At 57.4% G+C, this 24,018-nt stretch overlaps 3 protein-coding genes, 1 non-coding gene and 1 pseudogene across 7 annotated transcripts in view; 3 read left to right on the top strand and 2 right to left on the bottom strand.

Annotated features, from left to right (window-relative positions):
- Positions 1-5,969, top strand: part of DGCR8 (DGCR8 microprocessor complex subunit) — a 33,103-nt gene extending 27,134 nt beyond the window's left edge. For both annotated transcript variants that reach the window (XM_017512047.2, XM_037732651.1), the window contains exons 10-14: positions 311-411; positions 733-839; positions 1,420-1,547; positions 2,983-3,096; positions 4,102-5,969. In XM_017512047.2, coding sequence (XP_017367536.1) covers positions 311-411; positions 733-839; positions 1,420-1,547; positions 2,983-3,096; positions 4,102-4,185 — 534 coding nt within the window. In that variant the 3' untranslated portion in view covers positions 4,186-5,969. The remainder of the gene's footprint in view (positions 1-310; positions 412-732; positions 840-1,419; positions 1,548-2,982; positions 3,097-4,101) is intronic.
- Positions 5,970-6,372: 403 nt separating this feature from the next.
- Positions 6,373-11,636, bottom strand: TRMT2A (tRNA methyltransferase 2 homolog A). Its single transcript, XM_017512048.2, has 12 exons — positions 11,236-11,636; positions 10,387-10,961; positions 10,017-10,125; positions 9,597-9,778; positions 9,297-9,411; positions 9,088-9,203; positions 8,901-9,012; positions 7,702-7,824; positions 7,470-7,545; positions 7,207-7,323; positions 7,000-7,096; positions 6,373-6,884 (listed from the first exon to the last, which is right to left on the bottom strand). Exons 1-12 carry the CDS (start codon positions 11,257-11,259, stop codon positions 6,653-6,655), a joined length of 1,878 nt encoding a protein of 625 aa, XP_017367537.1. The 5' UTR covers positions 11,260-11,636; the 3' UTR covers positions 6,373-6,652.
- A 101-nt stretch (positions 11,637-11,737) lies between these two features.
- RANBP1 (RAN binding protein 1) lies at positions 11,738-20,928 on the top strand. Of its 3 annotated transcripts, none has more exons than XM_017512052.1 (6): positions 11,738-12,003; positions 13,355-13,491; positions 16,174-16,331; positions 18,901-19,029; positions 19,889-19,954; positions 20,531-20,928. In XM_017512052.1, exons 1-6 carry the CDS (start codon positions 11,989-11,991, stop codon positions 20,629-20,631), a joined length of 606 nt encoding a protein of 201 aa, XP_017367541.1. In that variant the 5' UTR covers positions 11,738-11,988; the 3' UTR covers positions 20,632-20,928. The 3 variants fall into 3 exon arrangements, with proteins under 3 accessions (XP_017367541.1, XP_017367542.1, XP_017367540.1); XM_017512053.2 differs by having other exon boundaries at positions 11,843-12,003; positions 20,534-20,928; XM_017512051.2 differs by lacking the exon at positions 11,738-12,003 and adding an exon at positions 12,583-13,041.
- LOC119468629 lies at positions 19,987-20,114 on the top strand. Its single transcript, XR_005197349.1, has one exon. It is a non-coding gene; the product is annotated as a small nucleolar RNA SNORA77 (small nucleolar RNA).
- A 1,404-nt stretch (positions 20,929-22,332) lies between the features above and the next one.
- LOC119468630 lies at positions 22,333-22,516 on the bottom strand (annotated as a pseudogene).
- Positions 22,517-24,018: the final 1,502 nt, after the last annotated feature.

The following is a 24,018-nucleotide window of genomic DNA, read 5'->3' as shown; positions in this document are numbered from 1 at the left end:
CCTTGTGAATCAGAATTGGATCAAGGTGAGGTGGGCCTGGCCAGCCAGCCATGTACCTGGGGTCCCCTTGGGATACCAGACTCTGTCTCACAGTGCTGAGGGCAGAGGGGCACTGTGGGCTCTGGAGATGGGCAACTGGATGATGAGGTACAGAGCGTGTCCCATAACTGGTGGGTTTCTTGCAGAGTTGGGGGTATGATGTGCTAGGCGAACTCATAAGAACAGATACGAAGCATCTGGGGGAAGCCAACTGCAGGCCCAGCCGCGAGAAGGCTGATGGGGACTCATGAGCCTCTGCTTTGTGTTGTAGTATTTTAACCACATCAGCATCGAGGACTCGCGGGTCTACGAGCTGACCAGCAAGGCTGGGCTGTTGTCTCCATATCAGATCCTTCATGAGTGCCTTAAAAGGTAGGGTAGGGGGGCGCCTTCCCTCCCGAGTCGGGGGGGGAGCTCCTCTTTGGCATCTCGTATCCTCGTGGCTGTTTGTCCCAAGGCGGAGGCATGGCCGGGTTTCTGTGGGTATACAGCAGCCCCGTGGCCCTGGCCACCAGTCAGTCCTGCAGACCTGAATCGGGTGTGTGGAGAATTCCCTCCTCTGGGTAAGAAGCATTCTGGGGGAGAGGCTTGCTTTTTTCCTCAGCCTTTAAGGGCTTCCCAGAGCAGCCCTCCTCAGAGGCCGCTGGCTGCTCTGCTCAGGGGATGCCACCTGTTGTCTGTTTTTTCTTAAAGAAACCATGGAATGGGTGACACGTCTATCAAGTTTGAAGTGGTTCCTGGGAAAAACCAGAAGAGTGAATACGTCATGGCGTGTGGCAAGCACACAGTGCGAGGGTGGTGTAAGGACTCCTTCCCTGCTGCCTGGTGGCTGCCGGGGGTGATGCCAGGCGGGTTGCCCCTGGTGTGGCCCTGTGCTTCTCTGGCTTGCTCCCAGCTGTTGCTCTGGCATCGTCCCTAAGCCCAGCTGTGTGTGCTGACTGCTACACATTCAGCCTAAGGTGGACTGGCGGCTGTCCTGCCTGTACTTTGTCTTCTCCCTTTCCCCTCCTGCCACCCCTTTCTCTGGCCAGCCCCTGTCCCTGTGGCAGGAGGAAAGGCCCTTCTCCTCACACAGCCAGCAGAATCCTGCTGCTCCCTGTGTCAGTGATGTGGGTCTTGGCGGGAGTGAAGCTCTCAGCTGTGTGTCTTTGCGTGGTCGTGCTCTCAGCTCCCGGACTCTGAGGGGCCACTCTCAAGGTGTCAGCTGGGTGCTGTGAGACTCGGGTGCCAAGAGAAGTGGCAGAGTGCTGTCTATTCCTGTAGAATGTGCCCTGGCTGGCCATCAGGGTGTGGGTCAGGAGGGCTAAGGGCAGCAGGCTGTCCCATGAACACTGGTTGTTCATGGCCCCTTCTCTCCAAGCTTGCTCTTTCTCTGTGTAGGTAAGAACAAGAGAGTTGGAAAGCAGTTAGCCTCACAGAAGATCCTTCAGCTGCTGCACCCACATGTCAAGAACTGGGGGTCTTTACTGCGCATGTATGGCCGTGAGAGCAGCAAGATGGTCAAGCAGGTAACTGGCCCTCATCAGGTCGCTGGGCAGCCTGTGCTGCCATCCTGGAGTGTGTTACTGGGGCTCTGCGCTCAGAGGGGCAGGGCTGGGCAGTTCCGCTCTTGCTTACAGCTGCCTTTCTCCTGGGCTACTTGTGTGGTTTTTGTGGGCAGAGGGTGGGGTCGTCCTAGCTACATCTCCCCCCGCAGCCTGCTGGGAATGGTCAATGAAGTGTGAGTGATTGGGAACTCAGCCTGGGCCTAGCTATGTGGGTTGTAGGGAGATGGCTGAAGTTCAGGGCAGGGCTGGGCGGGAGATGCTGAAGGTACGCCCGGCCTGGAGGTGTGCAAAGGCTCGGGAGCCAGGCCCAGTCCTTCCTGCTTGAAGGAGAGTGAGTGTGTCAGGGCAGCTGTCCCTGGTACCAGTGCCGGTTCAGCTCTAAGAGAAGAGCATGTGTGTGCCATCTGTCTTGTTTCTGCTGTTCTGGCCAAGATCTTGCAATGTAAGCCACTGCTCACTTGCTCCTGAGGGGTGGAGGGAAACATGGGGAGGTGAGTGTTCATATTCCTCATTTCCCCCAAGTGACTATAGAAAATATCTGGGTTCTTGCCATCTTGGTCAGTGGAATGGGAAATAAATGTGGAGGGGTGGGGGCTGCATGTGGGGTGGCCCCAGGACTGTATGGTGGGTGGGCCCTGTGTCTGAGGGTGAGCGGGTCTACGCAGGCCACCAGGGCGTGTTAAGCCACTTGAGAGACATTTTTGGGAAGCAAGTTGAAGTGTAGGTAGTGCTTGCCTCTGCCTTTGCTGTGTGTAGTCATTGGCTCTGACAGAGCAAGAGAAGGCAAACCTTACTCGGGCCCCAGGGTGGGAAACTTCTCTAAGCAGGAGTGGAAAAGTCCCAGGCTGGCACAGCCACAACTGTGGGGAATGCTGGCATCCCGTGGAACCGTAGCACCCTTGGGGCTGGCCTAAGACAGGAAGGGGCTGAGGCCAGCCTGATGCTACTCTGCAGTCAGGGAATGTGCAGAGAGCGAGCAGAGAGCGAGCTCAGTGCCTGGGGCTGACGGGCTGGGCTGCGGCTGTTCTGCAGTGTGCTATTCCTACTGGCTGTGGCCATGCTCTGGTTTCCCTCCTTGATGAGGGCTCTGAGTACCATGAGCACCTCACCTCCCTGCTTTGCCCAGGGCAGGAGGCCACATAAGTGGCGTGGTGTGGGCAGAAAGTAAGCCCAGTGGCTGTGGACTGCCCCTCGTCCTCTGCTGCTGTCAGCAGGCCTGGCATCACTGAGGCGGACAGTCAGCCTGCAGTTGTGTGGCCACAGCTCCTGGCTGTTTTCGTGTCTGCCAGGCCCTGGGAGCGCCTGCCTTCAGGGTCCCAGGCATACAGCTGCTGGGCAGGGGGCAGGCCATGGAGCTACAACCTGCAGTCTGAGTGTGAGGTGCTGTGCTTCCCAGGAGACGTCGGACAAAAGTGTGATTGAGCTGCAGCAGTATGCTAAGAAGAACAAGCCCAACCTGCACATCCTCAGCAAGCTCCAGGAGGAGATGAAGAGGCTGGCTGAGGAGAGGGTGAGTGCCACCCTAGTGGAGGGCTTCCAGGCCATGGCCATTCCTGTGGCAGCTGTCGAGGGAGAGTAGACCCCAGGACCTGTGCCTGTGCGGACACCTTGGAAATGTTTGGATCCTCCTTCCAAAATCAGATACAGGCTTGGTTTTGAGCTTCAACATGTATGACAGTTTCACAGGTCACTTCAGTTTTGGTTCTGTTGTTAGAGAGCTGGCATGGTGGACCATGAAGGTCACATCTTTGGTGGGTGCGTGGGTCCCATGTCTACAGTGGGTTTTTGGAGGTAGGTCAGTGTGCCTGCCAAGGTTGAATCTGTAGGGCTTGGTCCTGATGAAGCCTCCTAAAGCCGCCTTTGGGAACTACACTCAAAGAGGGGCCTGTCAGGCTGGTAGTGGTGTCTTCTGTCCTCAGGTATCTGTGTGGCCACAGCATGACCCACTCACCTGGGCCTTCTTGCGGGGAGCTTTCTTAAGTGTGGTAGTCCCCTAGCCTGAGTGAGAGCTCTAGGAGGTGTCTGCCACCGCCCAGGCCAGCAGGTCTCTTGTTGCTCCCTGGGGTGGGGCTTGGCCTCCTGGAGCCAGTGAGACTGCCTTGTCTGCCCCTAGTCGGGAGAGGGTCTGTGGGGCTGGAGGGCAGCAAGCACAGGACACAGTGCTCCTGGCTGGGCCTGAGGAAAGCAAAGGCTGGGCAAGGGAGAAACACCAGTGGGGAGGCCTGGCCTGTCACTGTAACTGCACCCAAAATTCTTCACTTCTTGGTACGTGTCCTGATTACCAGGGAGGCTGCACATGCCATGCTCTGATGGCAATCCAGGGGCCTCCAGGCTGCAGACTCAGCGTGGCCTGCCCCAGGCCTTCTCTGTTCCTCCCAGCCTGGCATCACAAGCACTGGCGCCCTTGGGGCTGCAGGGCCTCCTGGGTCTTCTGGGCTCCCCCTCCACCCCGTGCCCTCCCAACCCTCTACCGAGCCCACCTCAGCGGCACCCCTGGCCTTTGTTGTTCTTTCAGGAGGAGACTCGGAAGAAGCCCAAGATGTCCATTGTGGCGTCCGCCCAACCCGGCGGCGAGCCCCTGTGCACCGTGGATGTGTGAGGGAGGTGGCATGGGCCAGGGCACGGGGGCCGCCAGCGGCACTTCTGAGGAGACCAGTAGTCACGCATCGTGCACCAGTGTCAGGCCTCCGACCCAAGCTCCTCCCCTGTGGCCAACCTGTTTGTGGGCCCAGCCTGAGGGTGGAGGCTCTGGTGTACGGGGACAGTCACGGCCACACAGCACACACATGGAGCAGCGGCTCTTCCTGGGAAGCCCCAGGCCTAAATAGACGGACTCAGCAACTGCACCAGTGGCAGCTGGTGACTGGACAGCGGTGGCCCTGCTTCTGTGCACCTGCTACAGGCTGTTTTTATGAAGGCTTTCATGAATTTTAGTATGTAATATGCACTGATGACACATGATGCTTGGATGGCAGATGAGAGGGGATGGCTGAGTCCTGTGGCTGGCCCGTGATGCCAGGTGGCCCTTGTGCCCAGGGCGCCTGCGGAGTTGCTGCAGGGACCCAGTCAGGAGGCATACATGGTGCCCTGCCCCCACTTGCCTTCTGTGTTTCCCTTTCTTTGTAAAGGTAGAACAGAAAGGAGTATTTTAAACCTTTTGGGCTTAAAATAAGCAGAATTTTAGCATCAGAACTACTCTTCTGGGATTGCAGGCAAACCATTAAGGTGGTCCCTCTTCAGTCTGGACACGATGCCAGTGAGGACAACGTCCTGCCACCTCCCCAGAGTTGCCCTGGCCTCCTGGGGCCCCTTTTTCTGATGAAGTCTTAACGCCCTAAACACGCCTCCCTGTACACTGAGGCCCTGCTTTTGCTGGCCTCCGGCAACAGTTTTTTACAAAAGATTTTTTGCAGTTGAGTCCATACGTCCATCCATTGATTTTTTAAAGCCTTTGTGATATTTTAGCATTTGGAAAGAGACTTTTACAGTGAGAGTAGAAGGTAGATTTGAAATCATGCATTTTAGCAAGTGGACTTGTTTAAACAGGAAGCAAGGGCCTTCAGCGTAGCCCATTCTTGATCCAGAGCTGTCACCTGTGACAGTGGCTTCTCTGGATGTCAAAGGCAGCTGCTCTGTGCAGCCAGGCCCAGTGCCCAGCTGGCTTCTCTACTGGTGGCCCCTGTGGACGGGTGTGGGATGGAAATGTGTTCCTGCCTGAGTCTGAGGCACCAGGGTGTGCTCAAAGGCAGGCCTCTGGTGGTGGCGGCTGCCACTGGCCCCATCTCTAGCAACTGTTCAGGGTACTGTGTGCTTGTTGTGCACCATCTAAAGCAAGAGTCCAGCATTTTGCTGCCTCTGTGCTCCGCCAAGTCCCCCACAGGTGGTACTGATGGCACCTTTTTTGTCAGAGAACAGTGTCGGCCCATGGGCCGCCCACAACATATCCCTTCCTCACCACCTGTGTGACCAAGGTTGGCTTCTGTGTTGACCTTTAAAAAAGAAACCCTCAACTCAAGTTGCTGTAATTAGATACTTGCTTCTGTCTTGCCTCCTGTCTGCAGCTGTGAATAGTCATTTGACTGTGACTGTTGCCCTTAGCCAGCCAGATGCGCCTGTGAACCAAAGCTTTGTGCACATGTGTTCCTCTGGAGGCTGGGGAACCTCACTGCGTCTTGCTGTTCCCAGGCAGCACCACAGCAGGTGCTGCCATACCCTCACAGTCTCCCTGTTCCCCCCAACCTGTCTGCCAAGTGTGGGCGTGAATCATGTGCACACAGCTGTGCTTCAAGGTCGGGGCAGGGGAGCCTGTGCTGATGCCATCAAGGGCACTGAGCTGCCTGGAAGGCGAGCCTTGACTGAACATATAAAGCAAACTGTCCAGAAGAGAATGGCTAGTGTCTTCATTTTGAGGGTGAGAGGCTGGCACCCTGTAGACCCTTGACTGGCCAGATACCCTCCTGGCCCCACTGCAGGCTGGACCCCACTTTTGCAACAGCTGAGCAGGACCCCAGTATGGTCCCTTCTTTGGTTGATGGAGGCCATGGAGGGGCCAGCTCACTGCCCAATGCTCTCCACCTCCATCCACCCAGCTGATGCACAGTTCCCAGACCTGTCTCTGCCTCCTCAAGTTTCAGCATCAAATCCAACATCCTGTTAAAAAGCTCTTGCCCTGATTCCCAACTGTGCAGAAGGGCTTACAGAGCTGCACAGGCCTGCTCAGGCCTTTTCTCTGACACCCAGGCCCCAAGGGGACAAAAAGGAGGCCCTGTGTTCAGAGCCCTGGCTCTCATCACGGAAACACTCTTCATTGAGCAGTTGTTTATTCTGGCCCTCACAGCCTTGATTAGTCTACAAAGGCCCTGTGGGTAGGGAACAGGCCACAGAAGCCTACCCCGCCTTCTTGGTCAGGGCCCCTCCCCGCCAGCAGCAGGTCAGTCCTGTGGGGCACAGGGTTCTGCACCCTTTGGCCGCCTACTTCTGAACATCCTTGCCAGCAGGCTGTGCCTTTCCCCACCCCTGGGGTCTGGGGAGTCCCTTGGCTTCTGTTCCCACGATGGGTCCCGGGCCTAAGATGAGGGGAAGGCCCTGGTTTCCTGTGGGGTGTCATCTGGGGACCTTGGTGTGGCTTGAGCTGGAGGGCTGTGGGGCCCCAAGACCCCTCTGCCATTGGGGTGCTCTACCCTCTCGAACAGGATGAGCATCTCACAGTGCGGGGTCTGCGGGAACAGGTCCACTGCCACGGCCTTGACCGGCCGGAAGGGAATACCCTTCACCCGGTTAGATGGGGCTCTGCAGAGGCTGTGGGGGAAAAAGAGGGGCACCAAGGTCAGCCAGTGGGCTAGTCAGGGGCTCTTATGGGGGTTGGGAGCTTGGTGCCAGGCCTGCTCCCCTCCAGGCCCCTGCTGACACTCACTCCACAAAGTTGCCCATGGCTGCCCGGGGGTTGCATGAGACGTACAGCAGCCGCCTGAGGTTCTCGGCTCTGCGGATGGCCAGGATCACCTTGGAATCTGAGGAGGCAGATACCAGCTGGGTCCCCACAGCCAGAGTGTGCACAACCTGATGAGCCACCCCATATGTCCTTGTTCCCATGCCACCTTTTTAAGCAGGAGCCACTCACGTAGGCCGGCACGGGGTGGGTCCAGGATGGCCACGAGGTGCTGGGAGGCCAGTCTGCTCACCAGGGCGGGCACCAGGTCCTCGGCCCTCCCACAGTGGAACTCCACGTTACTCAGTTCTGAAGAGATGGCACTGTGGCCTGTCAGAGGGCTGCACACCTTCCCCACAGGGCCAGCCCTGGGGAACCCCTAGCCACCGCTGAGGCTAGCAGCAGGGGTGGCAGCTGCCCCTGTCCCTGCCCCCATCCACGGCCTTGCCACTCACCATTGTCCTGGGCATTCACCCGGGCGTCTTCCACAGCTTCTGGGCACAGCTCAACCCCAATGACTCTCTTCACCTTCTGAAACAGGAAAGCATGAGGTCAGCCTGCCCAGGGCCACCTCGGGGACGGGAGTGCATGGGGTGCTGGGGTCAGCTGTGGTGCCTTCAAGCTAGGGTCAATGGGGCTCTTACGGGGTGGGGAAGACGGTGCCCTCTGTGGGGCGGGAGGGCTCACCCGGGCCAGGGCCAGGCCAATGGTGCCGGTGCCACAGCACACGTCCAGCACTGTGCTCTCCGCATCCAGCTGGGCCCAGTCCTGGATGACTGTGTAGAGCACCTCGGCCGCAGGTGTGTTCACCTGGGGGAAGGCAGTGCCCAGGATGTCAGCGGCCCCCCTTCCTGTGGTGCCACTGGCACCCTGAGACCCATGTTCTTGGTTCCTCCATCCTGCTGCCCACCTTGGTGCCCAACCTCTTCCCTGTCCCCACCTTAGACCACTCTTGCTAATGCCCTCACCCTATCCCCAGCTTTTTTATTTTTATTTTTTAATTAAGAGATGGGGTCTTGCTATGTTGCCCAGGCTGCAGTGCAGTGGCTATTCACAGGTGCAATCCCACTACTGATGAGCACAGGAGTTTTGACCTGTTCCGTTTCTGACCTGGGCCGGTTCACCCCTCCTTAGGCAACCTGGTGGCCCCCCCGCTCCTGGGAGGTCACCATATTGATGCCGAACTTAGTGTGGGCACCTGATTGGCATGGCGCACTACAGCCCAGAACTCCTGGACTCAAGAGATCCTCCAGCCTCAGCCTCCTGAGTAGCTGGGACTACAGGCACGTGCCACCCTGCGCGACAGCCCCCAGCTTTAAAAGCCAGGCCTGTGCTAAGAATGGCCTCCTCCTTGCCCTGATAGGTTGAGGGCTCATGAGGGCCAGCAGGCTGTACCTTTCCTGCCCCAGCAAGGGGACTTTGCCTCCCACAATTCACAACAGGGCCCCTGGAGTTACCCAACTGCAGTTCCCACCCCTATACCTGGCCCTCCAGCAGGTCCTGCCAGGCCTGTCCCCAAAAACCGCTGCTCCTGGTCCCCACAGCCTTCCTGCAGCAGCGAGTGGGATGGTGACACAGTGTTCCCCAGCCCAGAGGCCACCACAGCCTCCCTCCTGCCAAGCCCAGAGCAGTGCCCTTTGGTAGTGCACTGAGGGCCATGCCTCAACCTCCCCATGACAAGAAGGGCCACTGCTGTGTGTACCTCTAGGCTGTCATGAATCAAAAAAGTGACAACCAACCTCTTTCTTACTTTACCCTCCCCGGTGGCCCCCCTGCCGATTCTCTCCCCAGATTTCGCCGCCTGAGCCCACCATTCCCATCATGTCCTGATGCTGCGTCAGGCTTCCCTCCATATGCCCCCATGCACACCAGGTACTCAGGGCTACCTGGAAGAAGGCGTGTGGAGAGATCCGGAAGGTCAGCCCTAGCAGGTCCTCGTGGATGCATTGGTCCCCAGCCACGTGCTCCAGGGGCAGGCCCTCCTGGCTGGGAGTCTTTCTGTGGGCACAAGTGCAGGTCTTTCAGTGTCATAGCCCCTGCAGGGACCCGTCCCACCCAACTCGGGCTCCTCACCGCTGTCCCTCCTCCACGAAGTAGAGGCAGGTCACTCCACTGGCCCTGCCTGGCCCTGACATGAAGTGCTGTGCTAGGGAGGCCTTCAGCTCTGCCAGCTCCTCAGGGTTCAGTTTCTGGAGTAAGAGGTGAAAAGGTCCCATCAGGCTGTGGCGAGGCCCACCCAGGCTAGGTATGTACCCTCCCCGAACAGGACTGCCGCCTGAGACCTGAGGGTGGAAGTAGGCAATGGCCATGGCCTGGCGGCGGCGGCTAGTACGCACAGTCAGCTGCTTCCAGTGGCCTGTGTACGTCTCTGGGTCATATGCTGAGTATGGCGTGGACCTGTGGGAATCACGAGCTGGCTGGGTGCCCACGACTGGGGAAGCAGCCCTCTGCTCTCTCCTTGGGCCACATCTTCCTCCGCCTGGCTGCAATGGCAGGCACCCCAGAATTCCCAGGATGGGATCCGATCCCCATCCAATTCAGACTACGCAGAACTTCCCAGGAGCCCTGTCACAGGTCCTCACCGGATGTACTCCTGGAAGGCCTTCACCACCTGCTTGGTTGCTTCCGGGATGTGCACGGTATCAAACGGGGCTGCCACAGCACACGTCCCGCCCTTGTACTTGCCGAGCCGACAGCCCACGGTGTTATCCTCCCCATCCACCCCGACGCCAACCAGAAACTCACACTTATTACGATACTCGGTCTGCGGGGAGGCAGGGAGAGACAGCTGCACCTTACCCTGGCTGTCCAGCGCTTGTGCCCTGAAAACCTTGATTTCCCCACAGAGGCTGGCAGTCAAAACACAAGAGCGACAACTGACAGGTATGTGATAAGTTACCAGAAGAAAACACAAAACAGGGAGAGCAACCGGAAAGGTGAGCAAAAGCAAAGTTTTTCAAAACCCAGTATAGGGGTTTGTGGCGGCTGAAGTCGAGCCTGACCTGCTGGGGTGATGGCCTGACCCCCTCCAGTGGGCAACAGGCTTTGTTGTGCCTGTGCCTCTGCTCCACCAGCCAGGGCAGAAGGGCACGGTTGGTGCTTCCAATTTCCCTGTAAGAGGAGCAGATCTGTGGTTGGACGCCACCTGCTGCCCCCCACCCATGCCCGGCCACTCCCCAAATGGCCAGGCTCCTGGTTCCTCCTTTGGGATGTCATTGTGCCCATGGTAACACGGGTGTCTCACTGGCTAGCTCCCAAAAGGGCTGCCAGATCTTGTGCTGGGCCTCCTGACTAGTGCACGGGCAGGCAGGCTGAGCAAGCACAGGGCTGGGCAGAGCCCCGGCCAGGAGGGGTGTCTCCAACCTCACTCACTTGGCGAGTTTCTGTAGCACCTGCTCACACTCCAGCCGCTTCCGCTCAAGCTGCTCAGCATAGGGCACTGTCCATAGAGGGGTCACTACGTCGGCCACTCGTGTTGCGGGCGGCTCACTCTCACCCTCCTGTCGCCTCCTCCTGGCCATGGGGTCGGCCTTAGGCCGGGCCAGGCGCACACTGAGTGGGCGGCCTTTCCAGAGGGCACCATGCAAAATGCGCAGGGCCTTGTCCCTCTCTGCAGCGCTGCGAAATGTCACGAAGGCGCAGGGTGGTTGCCCAAAGAGTTTGGTTTTGTGGGGCTGCAGGCCAAACCGGGCCAGGAAGCGACGGACATCGCTGAAGCTGGCATGGCGAGGTACATTCTGCAGCTCCAGTTTGAAGATCTCAGAGGTGAACAGGTCATCCCTGATGTAGCTGTAGAGCCCGGGCTGAGGCCCCGACCCTGTAGCTGCTCCAGCCCCCTCTTCCTCTGCCTCCTCTAGGGCTGCTGGGGCTGCAGGGGACACCGAGGCTGTAGGGCCATTAAGGGCACTGCTGCTCTCCTGGCTACAGCTCTCCACGGGCTCTGGGCCCTGTGTGGCGACAGATGGGGTGCTAGGGTGAGGACCAGGCCCTGGGGTCTGGCCCCCCAGGCTCCCCTATGGCACACCCAGACCTCCATCGGTGCACTCTGCACTCAGCCCTGCCCCTCCCCTCCCCCATTCTACCCTCCTGATCCCATTCCCGTATCCTTTCCTACCCCAAAGCACCCGTCCCTACCCTACATCTTCTCTGGCAGATTTCCTGCCCCACCCTGCCTCCTCCCACCCCAACCCCGTCTCTACCCACCGTCTCCCCGCACTCTACCTCGTTGTCGAGGTTCTCACTCATCGCCCAGGTCGTTCTCCGCCTAGACCAGGGGCGCCACGGGGGCCGCCTGGCCACCTCGTCCTGGTCCCGTCACACGAGAAGTGCTCAGAGGGGAGGTGCTCAGAGAGCCCGTGCAACGTCGCGAGGTCGCCGCCACCGCCAGCCTCGCCCTGGGCAGGGGCGGGAATCGAACCTGCGGTGCTCAGGTCCGGGTCTCAGGCTTGGGGCTGCACCGCCCGCCCGCCAGGGGCCCGCGCTGGCCGTTCGCTTCGCCCGCTACTCTTAGTCCGCCAGAGCGTTCCGCGGAGGCCACGCGTCTCTATGATCCTGGCTTCCGGCAACATCATCGCCACGCGCCGGCTACAACCCCCCAACCACTTCAGCCAGCTCCAGAGGCGCGCGTGGCCAGGCCGGAAGTGCGCGCGGGGGTCGCCGGGAGTGCGCCCTCCTCTGGCTGAAGGGCGGGCCGAGCATGCGCCGCGGGCGTTTTGGCGGGAAGCGCGGGGCGGGTCGGACAATGAGAATGTCCGCCGCATGAGCTAATAAAGCTGTAGTGGTTTTGAATCGTGGCGCGTTTCCCGCCGCCGAGGTCAGGGGTCGAGGTTCGGGTCGCGGGGCGGAGGGAAGAGCGGGCAGGCGGGAGGCGCCAGCGCCAGACGCGGACGGAAAGAGCTACGAGTAGCCGCCGAGAGGCCGCGGAGCCAGCGACGACCGACCCAGCTGAGCCGCCGCCGCCGCCGCCGCGCCCCCATGGCGGCCGCCAAGGTGCGGCCGGGCCCAAGCGGGGACAGGGTGGGCGGGCGGGGCCGATGGGACTGGGGTCGCTATCAGCGGCCACGTGGGCGGCCCGCGCCGCAGCCACCAACCCCCGCCGGCCTGCAGGCTCGGCCGTCTGTAGGGTATCGGTGGCGCGGGGTCGGGGCGCGCGGGGCCTGGGGGCTCGAGGCCTGCAGAGTTGGGGCGTCTGGGGGTGCAGTTTCTGGGCCTGGGGGCTGCAGGGCGCCCGCGTGACCTTGGGGTGGGCTGGGGAGCGGCCGTCGCCACGCGGGGCGACCCTGGCCTCTGGAAACTGGAGCGGGCGGCAGGTTTCCTCCGGCTCGGCCCACTTGGGGCTTCCCACTAGTACGGTGCATTTATTACTTCCGTCGCCCACGCAGCACTTCATTCATTCGGTTCTCACGTCTGGAGCCGCCACCGGCCTCTGGCAGAAGGTCGCGTTCCAGCGTGGGGCACAGGTCCTGGACGCGCCCACCCAGGGGGCGGCTTTGTTGGCTGCGGTGTCTGGTTGAGTGAGTGCGGGCCGCTGCGGAGTCGCAGTACTCTGGGGACCAGGGAAGAGCAGCCAAAAGCTTATGTTTTCTTTTCCAGTTTGTGTTAAGTGGTGAAGTCTTGGGTCTCTTACTGGGTGACTACGGCCCGTGTTCTGGAAGACTCCAACCTTAAATATGATTATTGGTGCTTTCTTATTCTCTAAATTGGGTCAGGATTTCATGATTTGTGCCGGTTATAGTTTATCTACTTAATAATTTCCTAAACTGTGAAAAAATTGCTGGCAGAGTTGTGAATCCACTGTAAACCACGGAAGTCCTGTAGCAACTTTTTCATTCTAGTAAGCAAGAGCACAGCTATTTCCAAATTAGTAAAAACTGAAAGGGTTACATTTTGCTTTAAGGGAACATTTCAAAATCCATTTCGACTTACCTTTGTGTCCTTTGATCTTCACACAGCAGGTATCATCTGCATTTTATGGATGAGGAAGAAACTGATGCTCAAAGAGATGCAGTTTCTCCCAGGCCACTCTCTGCAAGTGTTGGCTGTCTTGTAGGGTCCCCCATTAATCTGTGCACAGATGATTGATATCTGTGAATGGGAGGGAGGGGCCCAAGGTCTGGTGTCTTGCTGTAGGCTCACGCATTGAGTCTGTGGAGCTGGGTGTAAATGCAAATCTTTCCTAGTGTGGAAGAGTGGGCTTGGTTTCTTGCTTTGGGGTGGGGCCCATCCTTGTATCTGAAAGCCCTTCACTGGTGGGGCTGACCATTGCAGGCACTGGTTGGGCTCTGGCTGTGAGCCAGATCCATAGGCCAGCAATGTAACCTCTTTGTATCTGTCTCCACAGGACACTCATGAGGACCATGATACTTCCACTGAGAATGCAGATGAGTCCAACCATGATCCTCAGTTTGAGCCAATAGTTTCTCTTCCTGAGCAAGAAATTAAAACGCTGGAAGAAGATGAAGAGGAACTTTTTAAAATGTAAGTATGCCGATATCCTAGAAATAGGAATCTTTAGTGTGAGGTTGAACTTACAACTTTTATAGGTATCCAGGTCTTGGACTGACTTTGAATCGGACTGAGGCTGTTTAAAGGAAGGGTCTAAAGTTATTTGGTGACTAATTTATGTGGAAATTTAACCCATTCCTTTCATGACTTTGCCAGGTGCCCTTGCTGCCCTGCAGCCAGTCGCATGGAAGGCATCTGTCGCTGCTGCTCTGTCCACTGGCATGGCAGCCCTGCTGCCCTTCCTTGCACTGGCTTCTGAGGATCCAGGGATTCCCTTGGTTGAGCAGGGGGTTTTAACTTTTTGCAGCATAGGCATTTTTGATGTTGTGAAACTTATAAATCCCCCACCTGGTGTTTTTAATACACAAAATAACGTTTGCAATTACACATGAAGAATAAAGGTGATGGTTTAGTTATTAAAGCCACTTTAAAAAAACTGTACGTGTGTTTCTTAACACCCTCACTGAAGAGCTGGCTGCAGTGGTGGGTACCAGCCTTGTGTCTTGTGACAATGTCACAGCACTGCGGAGACTGTGAGCTGTCACCTACACTCAGGATTGCAACAAACACCTTTTTTTTTTTTTTTTTTTTTTTTTTTTTTTTTTTTTTTGTTTTTTTTTTTTTTTTTTTTGAGACGGAGTCTTGCTCTGTCACCAGGCTGGAGTGCAGTGGCGCAATCTCGGCTCACTGCAACCTCTGCCTCCTGGGTTCAAGCGATTCTTCTGCCTCAGCCTCCTGAGTAGCTGGGACTACAGGCGCGTGCCACCACACTCGGCTAATTTTTTTGTATTTTTAGTAGAGATAGGGTTTCACCATGTTGGCCAGGATGGTCTCCATCTCTTGATCTCATGATCCGCCCGTCTTGGCCTCCCAGAGTGCTGGGATTACAGGTGTGAGCCACCGCGCCTGGCCAAACACTGTGTTTAGTTACGTACCTTAGTGAAAATGAGGTTGCAGTTTTTCCCTGTTCAAGTTGATGGAGCCTTCCCCACCCCTGGAGTTGCTTCAAGAGCCCAGGTTAAGATTGGGTTGCTCTGGGTTGGGAGAGGGAAGCAGAGAGAGTCATTCCTACTGTGAGTCTCCTCCAAGGAAGGGGGCTGGGGACAGGTACCTGGGAAAGGATAACTGGGAGGGATACCTGTGTCACTCTTTGGTCACAGAGGGTGATGGACATGTCCCTGAAGCCACTGGGTGGTTGGGTCTCCACTCTGCTGATGCGTTGCTGTAGCCCCTGTTTGGGAGTAGCTCCTTCCTGGGGTAAAGTGCTTGCCCCTATCCCCTCACTGCCCACGTTGGGTGGGAGGTGTTCCTGGTGTCCTGGGCCTGGGCCCTCTCTGAGGGAGGTGAGGCCAACAGGGTGGGCCTGGGCGTCTGCAGTAAAGCTCCAGGGGTGTCCTGTTGGGAAGCCTGTGGCACAGTCTCCCTTGCCAGAATCATGTGGGGGCAGAGAGCAGAGTCGTCTGAGAGAGGCAGGCGGAGCTGGGTGTGGAGGGAGGGCGCAGCCCGAGCCCTGAGAGTGGACTGCTGGGCTCTGGGTACCCCGGTCCCCAGTGGGAGGGGCTGCTCCCGGGCAGGAGGGCTGGGTGCGGAGGGAGGGCGCAGCCTGAGCCCTGAGAGTGGACTGCTGGGCTCTGGGTACCCCGGTCCTCAGTGGGAGGGGCTGCTCCCGGGCAGGAGGGCTGGGTGTTGGCCAGGGCCTGTTGACTGAGCAGAGGCCTGGGCCTCTTCTCTGCGTTGGGGTCTCGGGGAGAACAGGGGCCATCTCATAGTTGAGGGATGCTGGGTGTAGGGTGGAGGTCCTTGTCCCGTACCTGATCCATGCTGTTCCCCCGAATCTCTGGGCTGGGGTGCTCTTGCACAGTGACCGTGGGATGCCCAGCCCACCTAGGGGGCTTCTTTTCCTACATTGGGCCCGCCCTCCCTCCCTCCCTCTCTTTCTCTCTCTCTCTCCCCCTTTCTTTCTTTTCTTTCTTTTTTTTTTTTTTAAATAAGGTCCCTGTCTGTCATCCAGGCTGAGTGCAGTGGTGCGATCATGGCTCACTGCAGCCTTGATCTCCTGGGCTCAAGAGATCCTCCTGCCTCTGCCTCCTGAGTGGCTGAGACTATGGGCGTTAGCCATCATGTCCAACTAATTTTTTATCTTTTTGTAGAGATGTTGTCTCTCTGTGTTGTACAGGCTGGTCTTTGTTGGGGGAAATATTGCAACCACAGGCGCAGTGGTATGGTCTCAGCTCACTGCAGCCTCTGTCTCCCGGGTTCAAGTGATTGTCTTGCCTCAGCCTCCTGAGTAGCTGCGATTACAGGCACCCGCCACCACACCTGACTGATTTTTGTGTTTTCAGTAGAGACGGGGTTTCACTATGTTGGCCAGGCTGATTTTGAACTCTTAACCTCAGGTGGCCTGCCTGCCTCAGCTTCGCAAAGTGCTGGGATTACAGATATGAGCCACCGTGCCCAGTCGTCTAATTCTCTGGGTAGTAGAATTGGAATTCAAGATGACCTGGAGTTTGTTGAGCTGCTGCGCTTTCTGGTGGTGGTATGACAGTGTTGGTGGAGGCGTCAGGCCCTGAGCGCAGGGTTGTCCTGTGTCGTCTCATGCAGGCGCTGCATATGAGCTGCAGGTCTGCATTCCTAACCTGACGGCTTTTCTTGCAGGCGGGCGAAACTGTTCCGGTTTGCCTCAGAGAACGACCTCCCAGAATGGAAGGAGCGGGGCACCGGCGATGTCAAGCTTCTGAAGCACAAGGAGAAGGGGACCATCCGCCTCCTCATGCGGCGGGACAAGACCCTGAAGATCTGTGCCAACCACTATAGTAGGTGGCCCAGCAGTCCCCAGCAGCTCGGCCTGGGACCTTCGGGAAGATTCTTTCAGGGCTGACTGGGAACTGGGGAGCGTGTTATTACATGGAGCGTGCAAGTTTGTGGTGTGTTTGTTGAATTTAAAACCAGAAATACGTTTTTCAGACGTGCCTCTGAACTCAGAGCAGGCCCGCAGCGAAGCTTAGAGCACACGGGGGTGTGGAGGCAGCCAGACGGGAGGACGCGGCACCCAGGCTGGGCTCGGGACGAGGAGTGAGTGCTGCAGGGCAGGGCGAGGGGGCGCTGTGTGTGTGTGTGTATGTGTGCGCGTGCGTGCGTGTTAGGGGGTGTGGTGCCGGGGGGGTGTGATACCTCGGGGGATGTGGTCTCTGGGTGTGGTGTCTGGAGGATTGTGTGTGGTGTCTGGAGGGGTGGTGTTTTGGGGGTATGTGTAGTGTCTGAAGGTGTTTGGTGTCTGGGTGTGCATGTGGTATTTGGAAGTGTGGGTGTGTGTGTGGTGTCTGGGATGTGTGTGGTGTTTGGACGTGTGGTTGTGTGTGTGGTGTCAGGGGGAGGTGTGTCGGGGTCTGTGTGGTGTCTGGGGATGTGTGTGCGTGGTGTTTGGAAATGTGGTTGTGTGTGTGGTGTTGGGGGGATGTGTGGTGTCGGTGTCTGTGTGTGGTGTCTGGGGATGTGTGTGTGTGGTGTTTGGAAATGTGGTTGTGTGTAGTGTCGGGGGGATGTGTGTTGTTGGGATGTGTGGTTGGGTGCATGTAGTGTTTGAGGGGTGTGGTGTCTGGGGGGCGTGTGTGTGAGATTGGGGGCATCGGGCAGTGTGAAGGTGGATGTGTGAGGTGCCCAGGCGCCAGCCTCCTCAGCTATGATGTGTTCCACCCTCACCAGGATCTTCCCTGGGGAGGGTACGGGGCTGGGGAGAAGGTGGCCAGGCCCTCAGCACCTGTGAAGCTACATAAGTAGAGGACCTTGGGCAGATTCAGCCGAGAGCTCTAGCCACCCTGTGAGGGGCCCAGCCTGGCCTGGAAAGAAGTGGCAATAGGTTGTCCCGAGTGTGTCTGGCTGCCAGCTGTCCTTAGATTGTGCTGCCCGGCTTGGTGGCATGTCTGGAAGTACACTTGTCTTGGGGTGTCTTTTGGTAAGCTTCCTAGTGTCGTTTGTTGAGTGTCATGTGTGTCTGGTGGGGCAGGACCCTCATCCCAGGTGCAGGATGACTGCTGGCAGGAGCCTGAGTGGCTCGGCCCTTGCGGGCAATGCAGGGGGGTGGGCGGAGGTCTGCCTGTGCTGTGGGCACCTTGGTGCACGGCCTGGCCTGCCAGACTTCCTTGGGAACTGGCTCCTGGGTTCCCCACCCTCCCTGCCCAGCATGTCTAGTCCTGGGGAAGCCTGCGATCTGGCTGGTCCTCTTCCTCCTCGAGCCCAGCTTGAATCGTTTCCTCAGGGGTCTTCCCTGATGCCCTGTGCTGCTCCCAGAGCCTGGTCAGGTTGCGGGTTATTGTGTGTGCATGGTAAGTTGGTCCTGGGCCCTGGGGCATCTAGGCAGAGCCATCTGCATAGTCGGTAGTGTCTTGTGCCCATCATGGGCCCTTGGTAGACAGGAAAAGTGGCATTGGGTAGAGGCTGGCCTCTGGATGGGGTGTCAGGGAGGCTGTGGGCTGGCTCGGGGGCTGGGTGTGAAGGGGGCATCCAGGAGGCCTGGCATCTGCTGTGGCGGGCTGCAGTAGGCGAGATCCCCCAGCTCCCAGTTCAGATGGTGACATGTAGGGGTAGCCTGGGGATGCTTGTGGCCTGGGCCAGGTGCGGGCACCACTGGGGATGCTCCGGGTTCTCAGGGAGCTGTTCTGAAGAGTGGTCGCCTGCAGGGTCATCTCTCCCTGGGGCTGCCTGTGCCTGAGGAATTGTGGGGAGGCATCCACTGCAGGCTGTGGCTCTGTCTCCTGTGTCCTCCAGGCATCAGTCATGGGGATGGAGGTGTGCACAGCTGCGGGCTGCAGCCCCCAGTGGGTTCCTTTCTGGCAACTGCCCCACTTTCCAGCCCTTGGTTGCCCCCCACTTTCAGCTGGGCTGGCTCCATGTGTTGGGTTCCCTCAGGAAAGGCTGGGCCCCCTGGGCCTTGCGCCCTCACGTCTGACCCCGGGCTTCTGACTGTGTGGTTGGGGTCAGGACCAAGGGGAGCCGTGTTGGGCTTGAGTGCAGCCCTGGAACTGGAGCTGGGGCCTGCTTTTCCGGCTCTGCTTCTCGGCATTTCTGGAGGTGGGGGTCTGTGTATCAAGTGGTCGTGCACACGGCTCGAGTTCCTCGTGGAGATGGCCTTACGATCAGGGGACCACCTGTTCCCGATGAGGATGGTCCTGGTTTTAAGTGATTATGGGGCATTTTTAAAGGTTTGAATAAAACTCAGGCCTTTTGGCACTTTGTTTAAGCCTAGTTCTCTGACCCCAGATGGACTGTCCCAGTGTTGTCTGAAGCAGACCTGTCAGGTGAATGAGCAGGGTGCTCTGTGGCCGAGGACTACGTGTGCTGGCCTTTCAGTCATCCCGCCGTCCTCACCATCTTCTCTCTCCTCAGTCACGCCGATGATGGAGCTGAAGCCCAATGCGGGTAGCGACCGTGCCTGGGTCTGGAACACCCATGCTGACTTCGCCGATGAGTGCCCCAAGCCAGAGTTGCTGGCCATCCGCTTCCTGAATGCTGAGAGTGAGCCAGGGGACCCTGGGGGACCCGCCTGACTTGGGGATCACCTGCATGGCAGTGTGGCGGGTTATGTGCAACAAATGCTGTTGCCTTTTGGGGAGTGGGGTAGTAACTGGGACGTGTGTAGTTTGGGCTGCCCTGCCCTGCCGTTTACTGAAGCCACAAGCAGTGCCTTCCCTCTGAAATGCAAAGCTGCCAAGTAGCTGCCGAACAGCGGCGTCTACTCAGTCCCCTTGTGCCTGATGCTTTGGTTTTCTCTTTAAGTTCCAGTTCCCATCAGGTGTTGTGGAGCCTGAGACCCGTCCCAGGGCTTCCTCCCAGTGCTGATCCTCGTGCTCGCTGTGGCCAGGGGCCCTTCATGGTTGCCTGGGTGCCAGCAGGGGCTGGGATGTGTGGTTGGGTGCGTGTAGTGTTTGAGGGGTGTGGTGTCTGGTGGGTTGTGTGTGTGTGTGCGCGATTGGGGGTGTCACACAGTGTGAAGGTGGATGTCCGGATCATCCAAGCTGTGTCTGGTGGCTCCTGGAGGAATTGGTGGGTGCTGTGGCCTGGCACCTGGTAGCTGGCCATCTGGTGCTGAGTGACCTTGCCCTTGCTCCAGGAGTGGCTGCCCCAACAGCCCTACCAACATGGTGGGGAGCCGAGCCTGTGGCAGAGAGGCCCAGGCTCCACCACTCTGCCTAAATGGTTATAGTCAGAGGAAGGAGACAAAAGGCCAGGGCCAGTGTCAGATGCTCCAGCCCTTTCTTAGGACAGAAGTTACTGTGAAATGGGTCTTCTGTGAATCCTGGCTCTTCAGACCTGCCAGGGCATATCCCTTCCACTGCTCACAGCTCTTAGAGTCTTCTCTCTCCCTTCCACACAGATGCACAGAAATTCAAAACAAAGTTTGAAGAATGCAGGAAAGAGATCGAAGAGAGAGAAAAGAAAGGTGCTGTGGTGCCATGGGTGGGGGGATTCCTTGCAGACCCACTCTGCACCTGACTGCACTTCCAGGCGGGTGCTTTTTCTGTCTGCCAGATAAACATTCCAGGGTGCTGTGGTGGCCACCTGACCTATCCAGGGAGATGCAGCTGCCTGGGGACACAGGTGCTTCCTGGGAAGCGCTGAGCACGTCAGTGTTCCTGGACTCACGTCCACTTGGGGGCGGGCACTGGCGTCCGGGCACTGCCTGGAGCTCAGCCAAAGGTGCTTTACGATGGTCCTCGGTTTGTCTCTCAGAGGGTTTGGTCCTCTGCTGTGAGGCTGGACTGCAGCTGTGGTGGCAGGTGGCCAGATGTCCCTGAGCAGCCTGACCATGGTCTAGGCAGTGCTCAAATGCATCCACTTGGCCTCCTGTGGTCACTGGGTTTCAAGACAGACTCCGGGAGGTGGCTTGGCCGGGCAGTAGTCTGTCCTGAGCGGGCGAGCTGCTGTGGGTGGGTGGTGGCGCCCAGGATTGGCCTGGTGAGGGCCATGTGCTTGCAAGCACTGTGCTGGTTTTCTCACTGTGCTCCTTGTGTTTTAGCAGGATCAGGCAAAAATGATCATGCTGAAAAAGTGGCGGAAAAGCTAGAAACTCTCTCGGTGAAGGAGGAGACCAAGGAGGATGCGGAGGAGAAGCAATAAACCGTCTTATTTTATTTCCTTTCCTCTTTCCTTTCCTTTTTTTTAAGAAAAATTTTACCCTGCCCCTCTTTTTCGGTTTGTTTTTATTCTGTTTCGTTTTTACAAGGGACGTTATATAAAGAACTGAATTCAACATTCAGCTTGTTTTTTTTCTAAGTTTTTGCCCTATTGAAGATGACTTCAGAAAATCCATTCCCCAGTCATGAAAATGTACTGTGCTAACTTTCTTTTCCATAGTGGAAACACTTATTTATAGTCATCAAAAATAGTGAATAAAAAACACGTTTGGAACCTGGACCAGATAGCAGGACTGTGCGTGTATGGGCCTCTGTGCTGTGGGCGCCATAGGCGCCACCCCTCCTGAGCCCCCGGGGGGGGTGTGTCTGGGCCTGTGCAAGGTGGCGGTGGGTGCTGTGCTTCACTGTAGCCTGGAGTTCCTGCCCTGGTGTCAGATCGTGTGTGTGTCTTGCTGTGGGCCTTGAAACTGAGGTGTCTGAGCTGGTGCTGGGGAGGGAATGTGGCCAGGGGTGTCTGGTGCTGGATGTGGCACTGATGCAAGGCTGTGGGCTGGGCAGCGTGGGCTCTGCCGTGTCCAGGTGTGGCTTGGCTGTTGCTAGGGCTGAGGCAGGCTCCACTGCCCCTTATGGCCTGAACAGCCACTGCTGTTTTCAGTGGTGAGGAAGTGTGGGTTTAAAGTGTTTTGGAGAGAGAAAGGAAGACCACCAGAGTACCTTGGCTTTGGAGCAGGGAGGCAGTAGCCAACTGAGTGGGTCTGTAGCATCGGCCAAGGCTGACTTTGGTTGGCCCCTGTGGCAGAGTGGCCCTTGTGGAGAGAGAAGCCAGTCTGGTACTGGGTGGGGCTCAGCCCTGTAGCCCCTCTGTTGGAAAGCCTTTTGTACCCTGGCCTTGGAGAAAACGTCTGGGCTCTTGACCCCCTGGACTTGAAGTCCACACTTGACAGTGTTGGTTGCAGTTGTGGGCATCTGCAGTAACTTCAAATAAGATGTTTTCAAAGATGCTGTTGGGGTTCTTCATGTATCATGGATTGTTTGCAGACAACATCTTCAGTGTGTGGTCCCAACTGCCGTAAGGTGCCCTGTCACCGTTTGTCATGAACACCTGCCCAGGGTGCTTCATTGTGAGGTTGGCTGCCTGCTGCCATCACCTGTTCTTTCCTGCTCTCTGCCTGGGCCTGGGCCTTATTCTGTCTGATCTCTGTGTGCTGTGTCCTGTCTGGTGACTGCCTGTCTGGTTTAAACACCAGTCCTTGGTCCCTCCGGGGCAGGGGTCCCCAACCCCTGGCCTGCCAACGGATACAAGTCTTTCCTGTTAAGAACTGGGCCACACAGCAGGAGGTGAGTGGTGGGTGAGCGAGCTTTACTGCCTGAGCACCCCCTCTCAGATGAGCAAGGGATTAGATACAGGAGTGTGAACCCTGTTGTGAACTTCGCATGTGAGGAATCCAGGTTGTGTGCTCTTTATGAGAATCTAATGCCTGATGATCTGAGGCGGAAGTTCACCCTGAAACCACTCCCCCACCCCTGGTTCATGGAGAAATTGTTTTCCACCAAACTGGTCCCTGGTGCCAAAAAGGTGGGGGACCACTGCTCCGGTGGATGCACTTCCAGAGACAACTGCATTCAGGCTGGTTTATTTTTACATAAATGGGAGCCACTTTATGGTTCCCATTTATAGAGAGGGTCTGTGGTCTCTCCCTCCTGAAGGAAGAGAACAATCATCAGTGGCACCTGGGGGTTGCAACAACAACTCTGAGCAGCTCAGGAGAGAAGGCTGTGCCAGCCCCTTGTGCTTTCCAGTGCCCTATATGTTCAGATATACTACTTTAGTAATGAACTATGGACATGATCCCTGAAAGTATGGTCTTTGCTCTTGGTTTAAAAAGCCCACTGAGGATGTCTCACTGGCATCTTGACTGTCCTGTGAGCCGTGGCCCTCACCGTGTCCATGGACTGCTTGCCTCCTGCAGGTTGGCTGGGGGACAGTGGTGCCCTTTGTACCCAATAAGAGGTGAAGCCTGTTCCGTGCCGAGCCAGCTTCTTGTGTTGGGAGGGTGGCGCCATCCACTGCAGATGGCACCTTGCTATGATACACTCCCGATGACCCGTGGGGCCACAGGCTGGCAGGTCCATGTGTCAGTTGGAGGTTTTGGTGTCTGAAAGGGAGGGCCCCATGCATGGGCTGGAGCTTCCGGGAGGGAAGCTCTTGGCTCCGTCAGATACCCCCAGCACAGAAAGGATGGTTAGTATTCTGTCTTTTGATTTGGGGTTCCAATAAAATCCCAGGCTGACTTCCTTCATCTGGGGATGGGAGAAATGTCTCCAAGGGAGAGTCCCCGACAGTGGGAAGGCTCGTTGGAAAGGCTGGGAGACAGCGCCATCCAGTGCTGGGGCTGTGTTGCAGGGCGCTGTTGAAGCAGCGTGTGGATACTGCAGGATGTGATGTGCTGCGGGAAGGGAGCTGTGCTGGAGGACAGAATGATCCCCATACGGCCCCATGGGACCACAGGGTAGGCTATGCAAGGACGTCCATGTGGGTACTTGGGCCAGACGCCCAGCCCAGTGTGATTGCAGTGGGTCCTCTTTGGCAGACAGTGGTGAGCAGAATGGGGTCCTGCGGGTGCTGGGGATTGATTGTGTGAGCAATGCAGTGCGGTTCAGCCTTCCGTCCTGGGTCTGTCCACTGGGCTGCAGGCTGGGGAGCCTCCTGCTTTCTGCTTCATTTTCCTTTTCCCTGGGGTCTTAGCTCTTCTTGGGAAGGAAGCTAGGCCATGGGCTCGGCAGCCATGTGGCTGGGGAGCGCCAGTGCCAACCTCGCTCAGTTCTGTCTCCAGCAGCGGGTCTGCACCACTTGGGACGCCTCTGTGTTGAGGAAAAGGGATCCTAAGTCTAAATGCGATGGTTGACACCTGTAATTCCAGCGCTTTGGGAGGCAAAAGCGGGGGGATCACTTCAGGTCAGGAGTTCAAGACCAGCTTGGGTAACATAATGTGAATCCATCTCTACCAAAAAAAAAAAAAAAAAAGCCGGGCATGGTGGTGCACATCTGTGGTCCCAGCTACTTGGGAGGTTGAGGTGGGAAGGAAGTTGAGGTGGGAAGGAAGTTGAGGTGGGAAGGAAGTTGAGGTGGGAGGATTGCTTGAGCCCTGGAGGTTGAGATTTCAGTGAGCCATGATTGCACCACAGCACTCCAGCCTGGGCAGCAGCAGAGCAAGCCCCTGTTAAAAATTCAAGAGAAAAGGGATCTCACCAAGTAGGCCTGATTCCGCTTCCCACGGTCAGCATTTGGCAGTTGTCTCCAGGGCTCAGCTGGTGGAGGAAGGTGGTAGTCCTGGCACCCTGCACAGAGCATGGGCATGGGGTCAGACCG

The sequence above is a fragment of the Cebus imitator genome, unplaced genomic scaffold, assembly GCF_001604975.1.
Source record: "Cebus imitator isolate Cc_AM_T3 unplaced genomic scaffold, Cebus_imitator-1.0 Scaffold461, whole genome shotgun sequence".
Classification (NCBI taxonomy): domain Eukaryota; kingdom Metazoa; phylum Chordata; class Mammalia; order Primates; family Cebidae; genus Cebus; species Cebus imitator.
The sequence above is the reverse complement of the archived record's forward strand: the minus strand, read 5'-3'. Positions and strand labels throughout refer to the sequence as shown.

Coding starts and splice junctions, on each gene's coding strand:
- RANBP1 (XM_017512051.2), top strand. CDS start 12,985: ATGGATGAGGAAGAAACTGATGCTCAAAGAGATGCAGTTTCTCCCAGG. Junction 13,492..16,173: donor GAAGAGGAACTTTTTAAAAT/GTAAGTATGCCG, acceptor CTTTTCTTGCAG/GCGGGCGAAACTGTTCCGGT. Junction 16,332..18,900: donor GATCTGTGCCAACCACTATA/GTAGGTGGCCCA, acceptor CTCTCTCCTCAG/TCACGCCGATGATGGAGCTG.
- TRMT2A (XM_017512048.2), bottom strand. CDS start 11,259: ATGAGTGAGAACCTCGACAACGAG. Junction 9,013..9,087: donor TTCGTGGAGGAGGGACAGCG/GTGAGGAGCCCG, acceptor TTGTGCCCACAG/AAAGACTCCCAGCCAGGAGG. Junction 7,097..7,206: donor CCCACCCCGTGCCGGCCTAC/GTGAGTGGCTCC, acceptor CTGCCTCCTCAG/ATTCCAAGGTGATCCTGGCC.